This window comes from Pan paniscus, chromosome 1 (genome assembly GCF_029289425.2).
Source record: "Pan paniscus chromosome 1, NHGRI_mPanPan1-v2.0_pri, whole genome shotgun sequence".
NCBI lineage: Eukaryota > Metazoa > Chordata > Mammalia > Primates > Hominidae > Pan > Pan paniscus.
In genome coordinates, this window is record NC_073249.2 from 69,331,923 (window position 1) to 69,344,972 (window position 13,050).

The 13,050-nt window shown below is 36.2% G+C and overlaps 1 protein-coding gene across 1 annotated transcript in view; it reads left to right on the forward strand.

Annotated features, from left to right (window-relative positions):
* The window catches only part of ACBD6 (acyl-CoA binding domain containing 6), a 216,953-nt gene that overhangs the window by 75,139 nt on the left and 128,764 nt on the right, over nt 1–13,050 (forward strand). The window contains exon 4 of the mRNA XM_003824722.5: nt 155–237. Coding sequence (XP_003824770.1) covers nt 155–237 — 83 coding nt within the window. The remainder of the gene's footprint in view (nt 1–154; nt 238–13,050) is intronic.

A 13,050-nucleotide genomic window follows, 5' to 3' on the forward strand; every position in this document is an offset into this window, starting at 1 on the left:
TGTTACCACCTTAAAAGTTTTACTAGGGTTTGAAGAGATGGTTGAGGGTAAAATCCTTAGTCTTTCTTAGCAAAATAACATTTTGTAACTGATTTAAATACCTATTGTTTTAACCCATTTGTCTTTTTTTCACTTTTTTTTCCCCTTCCCACAGATACCAGAGAAGAAAGGAAAAGAAGCAAATACAGGTTTTGGTGGGCCAGTTATTAGTTCTCTATATCATGAAGAAACCATCAGGTAATTTCTCTTCTGATCTTTGATAATAGAAATATATATGCCTGTGTGTGTGCATGTGTTTGTATGTATGTGCTTATGTATGTGTATATGTGTACTATATATTTTTAATCCTGAAATCTTCAATTTGTGAAGCATTCCTTCTTAACATGAAACTGATTTGGTGGTATTTGCCAGCAGTACAATAAATGACAGGAAATAATTTTTTAGGTGTATAATCTTTAAAATCAATTAAATGTCTGAACCAGTGCCAGATAAGTGTGAATAAGTGATAATAATTACTTTTCATTGGTGTCTAGTGACAACTGTCTCATTCAGTGACTTTCCCCACACAAGTAGTTGGTGGGACAAGATGTGTCTCAATCTAAAGCTAAGGATTTTTGTGTGTTAATTTTCTTCAAAATACTATTATTTATTTTAAATATTTTAATTTTTTAATTTGTTTAATTAAAAGTTAATTTAATTTGCTCTAAATTAAAAGTAATTTTGGAGTATAAAATGATACAGCCACTGTGGAAAACGGAAGTTTCCTCAGAAAGTTAAAATAGAATTACCATATGATCTACCAATTCTGTTTCTCAAGAAGCAGAAACAAGAAAGCAGAATCTCAAAGACATATTTGCACACCCATGTTCATAGCAGCATTCTATACAGTAGCCAATAGGTGGAAGCATCTGTTGACAGATGGATGGATAAACAAAATGTGGTATATACAATGGAATATTATTCAGCCTTAAAAAGGAAGGAAATTTTGACAGCTGTTGCAACATGTATGAACCTTGAGGATATTACGCTAAGTGAAATAAGCCAGTCACAAGAACACAAACACTTTGCAATTATACTTACATAAGGTATTTAGAGTAGTTAAACTCACAGAAACAGAAAGGATTCAAAAATCAGAGAGACAGTAAAATGGTGGTTGCCAGGAGCTGGGGGTAGGGGAAATGGGAAGTTGTTTAATGGGGACAGAGTTTCAGTTTTACAAGATGAAAAAGTTATGGGGATTGCACAACAGTGTGAATATACTTAACACTACTGAACTGTATACTTAGAAATACTTTTAGCTTTTGATAGTGAAGATCATATTTTACCCATCTTTGCATTCTCACTATCTGAGGAAGGCCCCCAAACTTAGTAGATCTTCAGTGAAAGTGCTCAGAACTTGGGAGGTAGCCACAGCTGCTTCCCTTGAAGAGCTGATAGTTTAGTGACTATTGCTTATGTAGAGTTAGCCTAAGAGCCCTATTGTAAGACAGAGAGCTGCTGGTTTGGTTCTTCTGTGATATGCCTATCCTCACCTCTTTCTCTTAAGCAATAAAAAATGTATAGGCTATTTTTCTTTCCTAGTTAGATAAATAAATTGAGATAGTTTCTTGACTTTCCTTTTAAAAAAATTACTAAGCTTAAGTTTCTAACAATATCAGTCACTTATCTGTAAATCATAATGATCTTTATTTTGTATGCCATTTTCCTTAAGGGCTCCCATACTCTAGTATTTTTCAAAATGACATACTGAATACATTTTCTTTTCAAATGTCTGATGACGTGACTGATCACAGCAGCCCTACAGAACACGAAGCAAATCAAATGTACTCCAGTTGTAGTGAGAGTAGAAATCCGAGATAGAGTTAAACTGTATTGAAAGGGTTAATCTTCCTTCCTTTATCCCCCACCCAATTGCTAGTGAAGTGATTCTTAGATTTAAATCAGTATTTAGAATTTTGACAGTGATAAACAATGACAAAGAATAATACAGTTTATTTTTGTAGAGATTTAAATTCAATTCAACACACATTTATTATGAACCTATAATGACAGAAAACATTGTGAATATTTGTGCTTCTCAACTTCTTCACTTTTGAATAATATGTTCTTACTACTTTTGGCATTTTCATGAAAGTATGTTTAATAAATATTATTAATTGAATGAAATATGAACCTTTGTGGGCAAAATTGGTTAGACTTGGCCTTTTTTTCATGAAGTCTTCATTAAGTATTAGTCTTACGATATCATCTAAATCTTCATATTCTGAACATATTGTTAAGAAAGAGTAAGAAACATGAATGTGAGCAAGCCATTGAAAGCTGTTTAACTATTACAAACACAGTAATTTTGTTACTACTACAGCAGATCAGAAATTACAGCAACTAATCATACTCTTGTATTGGGAGAGTTCTTTTTATAGTGTAGAATTCCATTATAACAAATTAGGCCATAATGAAAATTCATTTTTTTTTTTTTTTTTTTTTTTTTTTTTTTGAGACAGAGTCTTGCTCTGTCACCAAGCTGGAGTGCAGTGGTACGAACTTGGCTCACTGCAACATCTGCCTCCTGGATTCAAGAGATTCCCCTGCCTCAGCCTCCTGAGTAGCTAGAACTACAGGCGCACCACCATGCCCAACTAATTTTTGTATTTTTAGTAGAGACAGGGTTTCACCATGTTAGCCAGGATGGTCTCGATCTCTTGACCTCGTGATCCACCCGCCTTGGCCTCCCCAAAGTGCTGGGATTACAGGCGTGAGCCACTGTGCCTGGCATGAAAATTCTTATGTACTGAAATGTTGGATTATTCCAGTGAAGAGCCAGATGTAGTCCCTATGGTTTCTTACGTATCAGAATGCAATTGCAACAATGAAAATGGGTTATTTCTTGAAGTTATGTAATCAAATTATGCTTGTATTTTGGTGAAATATATGTGGTGTTTTATTTTTCTAAGAGAAAGTTGTGCTTTAATTGATATTAATTGCAGTTTCTTGGCAGAATTATGTTTAACTGAGGCGAAAGTGACAGTAGGTTTTAGAGTTTTAGAAGCATCAAATGGTAGACTTGGATGAAAGCAAAAATTCTTTTCTATGGAACTGTTGTTTTTTTAAAAAAAGGACATAAAATAATGTATTTTGAAGGTTTGTTTTGATACTTTATAACTCCAGATTTTTTTTTACATTTGTAAAGATCAGGCAAATCAGTATCTAATAAATCCATTTGGTTAAGTTTGGGTTCCATTGTTGTGGCAGCTTTTCTGACGAATGTGTGTTGTATAATAGATGATGAGTTATGAGTTTGTTTTAGTTTTAAGGTAAATGTTCTTGAGCCAAGGGCCAGTGGGGCCAATTCTGAGCTTGCTTCCTGCTTTCTACTCTGTCATAGAAAGTATCAATATAATGTCAGAGGTTCAGATCTCTGTGTTAATATTGCAGAGCTCTGACATCAATTTCTCATTCTGAAGCAAGTTAATTGTTCTGTAATATAATTGAGGGGGTGTAGGGGGATTCTAATTAAGTACAAAAAATTATGGAGCCAAACCGCTGGCATTCAAATGCTAGTTCCACCACTTACTAGCTGTGTGATCTTGGGCAAGTTACTTACCTGTAAAATGGGGATAATTATAGTACTTGTCTCACTTGATACTTAGCAGATTATGTGAATACATAGACATCCTCGAACAGTACCTGGTGCAAAATAAGTTACTGTGTAACTGTTAGCTTTTATAAATAGTATTGTTATTCGGCAGAGGGAGTCCCTACAGAGGAGCCAGGAGCTGATGTTAGGAGCTACAATAACATGGCATTCTGGTTATATAATTAAATGCAAGTTGTTTGCTTTTGCAAAAGAAAATGGAAAACAAGGAAGGGAGAGCCAATATTTTTAGAACTATAGAAACGAGAGTAACAAATCTTATAACAGGGAGTAACCTCTGGTTTTGCGATCAGCTGTGTTTTTCATTTATACTGCAGATGGGCAGAAAAAGTACTGGTTAATAAGCATAGGGGTTTGTAGAGTAAGATGATTCTGCACTACATATACAAGAAATTGCTTCTGGTTACTTGCATGCTTCAAAGGTTTGATCTAGAAGTTTGCACATAAATTGAGAAATTAGGGTAAGAATTAAAAATGTAGTAAATGAAGATTGAACAGTACCCACACCACCCTGCAATAAGATTTGGTCCTCCCTGTTATATTTTGTAGTTTGATGTCATGTAATCTATTAGAATTTTATTAATTCTGCTTACACAGACAGCCATCTGGACCTTCTCTAAGCAAGACCAGTCCTAGTATACAACTGAAATGATTGATGGGCTCTGGAATTGATTAGTTGTTCTGTGAGACAAATGAAGTGTTTTGGCAGAAAATACCAGAGGTTGCTGCTTGTGGTCAGACACAAAAGCCTGTAGAATTTCAAAGAGATGCTTTAATCATTGACTTATAAAGTTTCCATTTTTAAACAATAATGGATTTTGAAAATATTTCCCAAATATCTTTTCATTGGCTGCTGTCTAGTCCTGATTATAAATGGAAGAATATAAGTATAAAAAATTAGAATGAAAGTGATTGTTTTATGCTTTAATTTTGTATTCTTGGTGAAATATGAACTAACTTGGAAGTAGCATAAAAGCCTGTCATGCATAAATTATACTCTAAAATTTTCCTGAAAGAGATATGATTGGAGAAAAAGCTGTAACATGTATAGTTTTATTGTAAATTACTTCTAAAATCAGATGTTATAAAATTCTATTTATTTATTCAAAGCTTCACATTGTTAGATTGCAGCCTGTTTTTAACAAATCTACTTAAAGATTCTTAAGCTTCAAGAGTATGTGTTCTACATATTTGTGTTTTAAAAAATGAATATTTGGATTTTTATGCATTTAACAGGCCGTCATTCTGGAACACCACTATCCTAATGATACCACTGCCTTTAGCACCAAAAAGCTTCCCTCCATCTGTTTGGCTGGTGGTAGTGTAATACTTCTCTATTTCACCATGTTGCCTATGATCAACATTGTGTTAACACCTTGGTGATAGGTGATAAATTGGATGACATATGTCTTGTTAAATTCTGGTTATTCTTTGAGGACTACACAAGTGTGTATAGGCAAGTGGGCAACTTCCCCTGGAGAATCTGACTGCTCAGAATGAACTTGAGTTATGGATTTATTCAGCCTGTAAAACCTCAGCTGGCATAAATAATTGAGAAAGCAAAGGTTTGTCTTTGGTGCATACCTCAGGGACTCATGGCTCCCTTCCTCCTCTCTACCTCCCTTTCTTATGAAAATGATTCCAGTTGCACTCCTAGATAATAACACACCAAGCAATTAAAAGCCATGGGTGGCTGGAGAGAGGAGAAAAGGTTTAGTTAATGAGCTTTTCCTCTTCCAGTGCCCATGAGAACCTCAGGAATGACAAGGCGATTAAAGCGAAGAGATAATTATAGATTATGTGAAAATGGGTCCCCTGGGACATGTGGGTCTTGACATAAACAGTAACTGTTGTAAGAGTCTCCTGGCTCTCATATTCACCCTTTTCTAGCGTGCTTCATTTACCTCCTGTGTGCTCAGTGTCATGATGCCAACCAAGCATGTACACAAATCTAGCCCTTTCTGAACCAAGGGTCATTCATCAACTGAAACCGTCACCTTTTCTTCCTCTCTGTTTTCTTCTTTTTTCTTCTCCTCTTCCTTTTTCCAGTTTTGTTCTCTCTTTCCTGTCTACCCCATCTAATTTTTCTTTCTCTTCTTCCCATATCCTTATCTGTATGTGGTACCTATGAAATGCTTGTTTACAAAATTTGGTGTGTGTATGTATGTGTGCATATATAAAGATATATAGAGGTTGTGGGTATACTGTATCCATTACAGTAATGAGAAGCAGAATATGCATTACAAATAATATGAACAGGACCCCTTACCATCTCATCTAATGCCAGTTTTCCGCTCACCCCCTTTTTCACTCTGTTCCAACGACATTGGCTTATTTTTTTCCTTGAAGTTCTAATTAATATTTATTAGATTAATTGACACTTACATAGGGTACGAGGAATGACCTCCAGCTTACAACATATGCTGAATTCTTAAGATAATAATAATGACAGTTAACATTTATTGACCATTTATTATATGCTAGTATAGTAACCATACTATATGTATTACTTCTCTTAATCTTTAGGGTGACCCTATTAAATATAGATACTATTAATATTCTTTTTTTACAGATAAGGAAACTGAAATTCAGAGAAGTTAGCTTACTTGTCCAGGGTCACATAGTTAGTAACTCTGCTGTTAATTACTGTGTTATGCTGGCCCTGGAAATGTTTGAGGAATCATAATCTCTAGTTAATGAAATTGAGTCTGATAGTTGTTACTATTTAATATGGTGAGTATCTTCAGTTAAAATTTTTAAAATAAAATTTCTTTTGCATTTAATGTTTTAAAAAAATGTACTTTACTGGTAAAATTGGAGACTTTGGTCTTTCATTTATCAGTGTACTGATGATGATATTTCCTTTGGATCGATTATCTTACTGATTTTAGACTTACCTTAATGGTTGAGAATGTAACTCAGCTCTGTAGAGACTTTTAGGAAAGCGGATCTGTGCTTTTTCTGATACGGCAACTGATTTTCCAGAGATTTATTAGAACTTAACTACATTTTATGTTATTGGCATTTAAAGTATCAGAAATTTTCAGTCAAGTTTGTTTAAGGTTAAGCAGCTTTTAAGGGGTGAAAATACATTTTTAGTAAATGGTGTCTTTATAAGTTATGGTTATGTAACTTCTCCAGTATAACTAATTATCTGTAAGAAATATCTGGGTCATTGATTTTTTTCTTTGTCAATACTTTATTGAAAGATTGTGAGAAAAATACATAAAAATATATGTAGTTTTATTTGAAGGGACCCTTATCAACGTAAATAGTATAACAAATGGAAGTTTCAGTTTGAAGGCTTTAAGAATTTTCTAGACCTAGAACTAAGTACCTTGCATATATTAATATAATTCAGTCTGAAAATAGTTATGTAGTAGAAGAAGATGTTGCCATTATCATATAACAGGAAGGGGGAAAACTAACTGGTTTGTTTCTATAACTGTCTGAAATCAGTTGCAGATATGCCACTGTGAGTGCAGGAATTGTGATTCAAAATATAATTTCTGCTCAAAAAACACAGGTTGTGACTGCATAGGTCCACTTATACGTTGATGTTTTTCAGTAAATATATTGGAAACTTTTTTGGAAATTTGCAACAATTTGAAAACACTTGCAGATGAACTATGTAGCCTAAAATATCCAAAAAATTAAGAAAAAGATATGGCATGAATGCATAAAATATATGTAGATACTAGTCCATTTTTTCATTTACTACCATAAAATATACACAAATCTGTTATAAAAAGTTCATCACAATGTAGGCACATAAACACTAGCAGACCATATCTGGTGCCATTCTCAATCCAGAAAAATGTAAAAAAAAAAGCAAAGATGCAGTATTAAATCATAACTGCATGAAATTAACTGTAGTACATACTATACTACTGCAGTAATTTCGTAGCTACTATGGCTAGTGTGGTGAGCTCAAGTGTTGCTAGTATCCACTTAAAATGCCAAGACGCTAATCATCTCCAAGTGAGCAGTTTGTCCCTCCAGTAAACTGCGTATAACAGTAAACAGTGATCTCTTGTGGTTTTTGAGTATTTTATCATTGTATGTAGCACTATACTCTAAACCTTGAATAACACCATGAGACCCATATGAAGTACCACTAGTGATGCTGGAAGTACTCCCAAAAAGCAGAGAAAAGTCATGACATTATAAGAAAAAGTTGAATTGCTTAATACGTATTGTAGATTGAGGTCTGCAGCTGTGGTTGTCTGCCATTTCAGGGTAAATTAATTCAGCATTAAGGACTTCTGTAAAAAAGAAAAGGGATGGGCCAGGTGTGGTGGCTCACAGGGTGGCCTTGGGAGCACCTTCGAAGGCCAGGATGGGTGGATCACCTGAGGTCAGGAGTTCGAGACCAGCGTGGCCAACATGGTGAAACCCCATCTCTGCAAAAAATACAAAAATTAGCCGTGAGTGGTGTGCGCTTGTAATCCTAGCTGCTCAGAAGGCAGAGGCAGGAGAATTGCTTGAACCCGGGAGGTGGAGGTTGCAGTGAGCCGAAATCATGCCACTGCACTGCAGCCTGGGTGAAAGAGCGAGATTCCATCTCAAAAAAAAAAGAAAAAAGAAAAGGGAATTCATGAACCATCACCGCAGCTACACTGGCAAGTACAAGAACCTTGCACATTTTGTGCAATATCTTTTGATCTCATATTGTAAGTTCAGCTTTTATGTAGGTGTAGTATTGCTATAGGAAAGGCATACTTAGAGACTCTACTATGATTTGAGAAAAAAGTCATTCTGTGACAAAGCAAAAGGAAGGTGAAGGATCTATACCTGGAAAATGTAATGCCAGCAAAGGATGATTTGATAAGTTTAGAAAGAGGTTTGACTTTAGAAAGGTCAAGATAATAGGAGAAACAGCTTCTTCTCACCAAGAGGCAACAAATAAGCAAATTTACAAGAAAAAAAAAATTAGAAAGTGGGCAAAAGACATGAACAGACACTTTTCAAAAGAAGATGTACATGCAGCCAACAAACATATGAAAAAAAGCTCAACATCACTGATCGTTGGAGAAATGCAAATCAAAACCATAATGAGATGCCTTCTCATGCCTCTCTTTTAGTAACAGTCAGAATGGCTATTATTAAAAAGTCAAAAAACAACAGATTCTGGTGAGATTGTGGAGAAAAAGGAACACTTTATATACATTGTTGGTGGGAGTGCAAATTGGTTCAACCATTGTGGAAGACAGTGTGACAATTCCTCCAAGACCTAGAGGCAGAAATAACATTTGACTCAGCAATCCCTTTACTGGGTATATACCCAAAGGAATGTAAATCATTCTGTTATAAAGTTACGTGCATGCATATGTTCATCACAGCACTATTCACAGTAGCAAAGACATGAGATCAACCTAAACACCCATCAATGATAGACTGGATAAAGAAAATGTAGAATACTATGCAGCCATAAAAAGGAACAAGATCATGTCCTTTGCAGGGACATGGATGGAGTTGGAAGCCATTATCCTTAGTAAACTAACACAGGAAGAGAAAACCAAACACCACATGTTCTCACTTGTAAGTGGGAGCTGAATGATGAGAACACATGGACACATGGAGGGAAACAACACACACTAGGCTCCTTGGGGAGTAGGGGGAGGGAGAGCATCAGGTGGAACAGCTAGCTAATGGATGCTGGGCTTAATACCTAGGTGATGAGACAGTCTGTGCAGCAAACCACCATGGCACCTATTTACATATGTAGCAAACCTGCACATCCTGTACATGTACCCCGAACTTGAAAAAAAAATCATTGAGGAGAAAGGATATCTATTTGCATGAACAGATGTTTAATGTAGACAGAAATGCCATATTCTGGGGGAGGAAAAAATGCCACAAAGGACATTTATTAGTAAGGGAGAGAAGCAAGCACCAGGATTTAAGGCAGGAAGGGATAGGCTACCTCTGTTTTCTGCAAATTCAGGCGGGTTTATGATCAACACTATACTTACCTATAAAACTGCTAACCCCTGTGCCTTGAAGGGAAAGGGTAAACACCGTCTTCTGGTCTTTTGGTTGTACAATAAGAAGCCCTGGACAATGAGAACCCTTTTTCTGGATTGGTTCCATTGATTCTTTTTCCCTGAAGTCAGGAGGTACCTTTCTAGTAAGAGACCGCCTTTTAAAGTTCTTTCAATATTGGACAGTCCTCCAGCCACTCAGAAACTCATGAGTTCAACACTGAAGGCATCTACTGCAATCTACTGGCTCCCAAACACAACATCTCTAATTCACCCTCTAGATCAGGGGGTTATAAGGACCTTTAAGCCTCATTACACATGGTACTCTATGGAAAGGATTGTCAACACCACGAAAGAGAACCCTGATAGAACATCATGAAGGTCGGGAAGGATCCATTGGAGATGCTGTCATTATAGAAACGGCGGTGAAAACCGTCATGCCTGAAGCAATAAATTTCTGCTGGAGAAAACTGTCTACATGTTATATGTGACTTCACAGGATTTACGACAGAGCCAATCAAGGAAATCATGAAAGATTGTGAGTATGGCAAAAATGTGTGGCAGGGCAGGGCAGAGAGTTGGTTTTAAGATATAGATCTTGAAGAAATTAAAGAGCTAATAGACACCACACTAGAGGAATTAACAGAAGACGACTTGATGGAAATGATTGCTCCAAACCAGATAGATATGATGAGGAACAAGATGTAGAATAAATAATGCCCCAAACAGATTGACATTAGACAGTCTTGCAGAAGCGTTCTGATTATTTAAGACTGCTTTTGACTTTTACTACATGGACCCTTCTATGATATGGGCACCCAAACTTAAGCAAATGGTGAAAGGATTGGTACTGTATAAAAACTTTTAGAGAAACAAACTAAAAAGGGAGAAATTATGGTGTATTTTCACAAAGCTACACTGAGTGTGCCTGCCTCACCTGCCACCTCTTCTGCCTCTGCCAGTGCTGAGACAGCAAGACCAGCCCCTCTTCAGCCTGTGAAGACAACAGGGTGAAGACCTTTATGATGATCCACTTCCACTTAATGAACGTATATTTTCCTTATGATTTTCTTAGTAACATTTTCTTTTCTCTAGCTTACTTTATTATAAGAATATACTATATAACACAAATAAAAATTTATCAACTGTTTATCGATAAGGCTTCAGGTCAACAGTAGCCTACTAGTAGTTAAGTTTTTGGGGAGTCGAGTTACATGCAGATTTTTGACTATGCAGGGGGTTGGTGTCCCCCACCCTCCATGTTGTTTAAGGGTCAACTTATACGAATTCCTTTGGTCATTCACTAGTCCATTGGGTACTGTGTATTTTGAACCTACCTTATTACCTCCTTGACTCCTGCACACCATTATTTAAATACCATTATAAGAAAAACATGCCATCATTTAATTGTAAGATGCTGCAGATTATAAGATTCATAGGAGATGTTAACATGAAAAAAATTTGCATTTAGAATCAATGAGATATGACAAGGTAATAGTTTCCAAATGTCTATTTGTCATCCAGGATTTCAAGAACAATTTTTTTTTTTTTTTTTGAGACAGAGTCTCACTCTGTCACCCAGGCTGGAGTGCAGTGGCGAGATCTCTGCTCACTGCAAGCTCTGCCTCCTGGGTTCACGCCATTCTCCTGCCTCAGCCTCCCGAGTAGCTGGGACTACAGGCGCCCACCACCATGCCTGGCTAATTTTTTGTATTTTTAGTAGAGACGGGGTTTCACCGTGTTAGCGAGGATGGTCTTGATCTCCTGACCTCATGATCCGCCCGCCTCGGCCTCCCGAAGTGCTGGGATTACAGGCATGAGCCACCGTGCCCGGCCTCAAGAATGATTTTAAGAACAGCACAACACACAAAAAAACACTTTATTAAGTACTTTGTTTTGAAGGCTAGACTTCTTACATGTGGTTACTGCCCAAGCAATGTTTTGCCTCTTCCAGGGATTAAACCAAGGTTTTTCAGAAAGGAGGTACTATTTGCAAGATTTTACCTGAGGATCATAGTATAGATTCTCATTTGTTGTCTTTGGTAAGATTGAGAGTCAAAAACAGTATCCTACAATGTGAAATCAACATCTGTAATTTTAATTAGATATTAATTAGAAGTGGGGGTTTTCAGTGTGCTAAGTATGGCAGCCATGACTATTTAATCCTTGATTTAGGATTTGATTTTACCTATTTTGCTTCTCCCAGATAAGTCTTTTTTTTTTTTCTTTTTTGAGAGACAGGATCTTTCTCTGTTGCCTAGGCTGGAGTGGAGTGGTGTGATTATAGCTCACCGTAACCTTAAACTCCTGTGCTTAATTGATCCTATCACCTTAGCTTCCCAAATAGGTAGGACTACAGGCACGCACCACCACACCCAGCTAATTTGAAATTTTTTTTGTAGAGGTAGGGTCTTGCTGTGTTGCCCAGGCTGGTCTCAAACTCCTGGGCTCAAGTAATCCTCCCTCCTTGACCTCCCGAAGTGCTGGGATTATAGGTGTGAGCCACCACACACTACCCCATATAAGTCTTAAACGAGCTTCACTAAACACCTTTGAGTAAGAATAGATTCTTTTTTTCAGGGAGAAAAACATCTGTAAGTAAAATTAATATATGCCTGTATGATTGTTTTATATTTATAAATTAAAACATACTTTTTAATCTCAACTTATAAAATATTGATGGTTTCATCAGATAAAGATTATATAAAAATTGTATTATTTATAAAATTAAGATTAGATATGTGAAAGATTATATTAAAAAGAATCAACATTAGACTTCGAGTTTTATATTTGGCATATACAGAATGTTGAAAAACAGTTGAAATCAGTGAGATGACAGCATTATTTTCTAACATTATATTTGAACAGAATACATTTCTTTGCCTTTGAGATCAACAACTTCTGGCCATACATCCAACAAGTAAATCAGGAACTTAAATTTCTACAAAGAAGTAATATTCACTAGCAGTATGACTGAATTTTGGAAGATAGTGTGCAGTGCCAGCTTTTATCCTAGAAAGACTACCTCCAAAGGAACTTCACAGAGTGGCATTTTTGGTGAATTACCATTGATCAGAGTCCATTCTTCAACCTCAAAGATGTAGAAAAAAGATCCATAGATCAAGCAGACCCTTAGAAACAGAGTAGGAATAATAAAATTGGCCCAAAACTGAGGTGTAAACTAAAATGCTTGTTTGCTTACCAAAGGGACTATGTCTTTGTAGTGATTGAAGTGCTGGGTCCCTCCTTTCTGAGAATTGAGGAGTCCAGAAAAACAGATGAATAGTTAAATGATTATTTGTGAACATAAAAATAGAGCCAGGGAAAGTGTATCATTTTGAGGATTGCCTTAGCCATGGTCCTAATGAGACCTCATGAACGAACTGTCTTTCTCCAGAGAAATCACTCAGAATG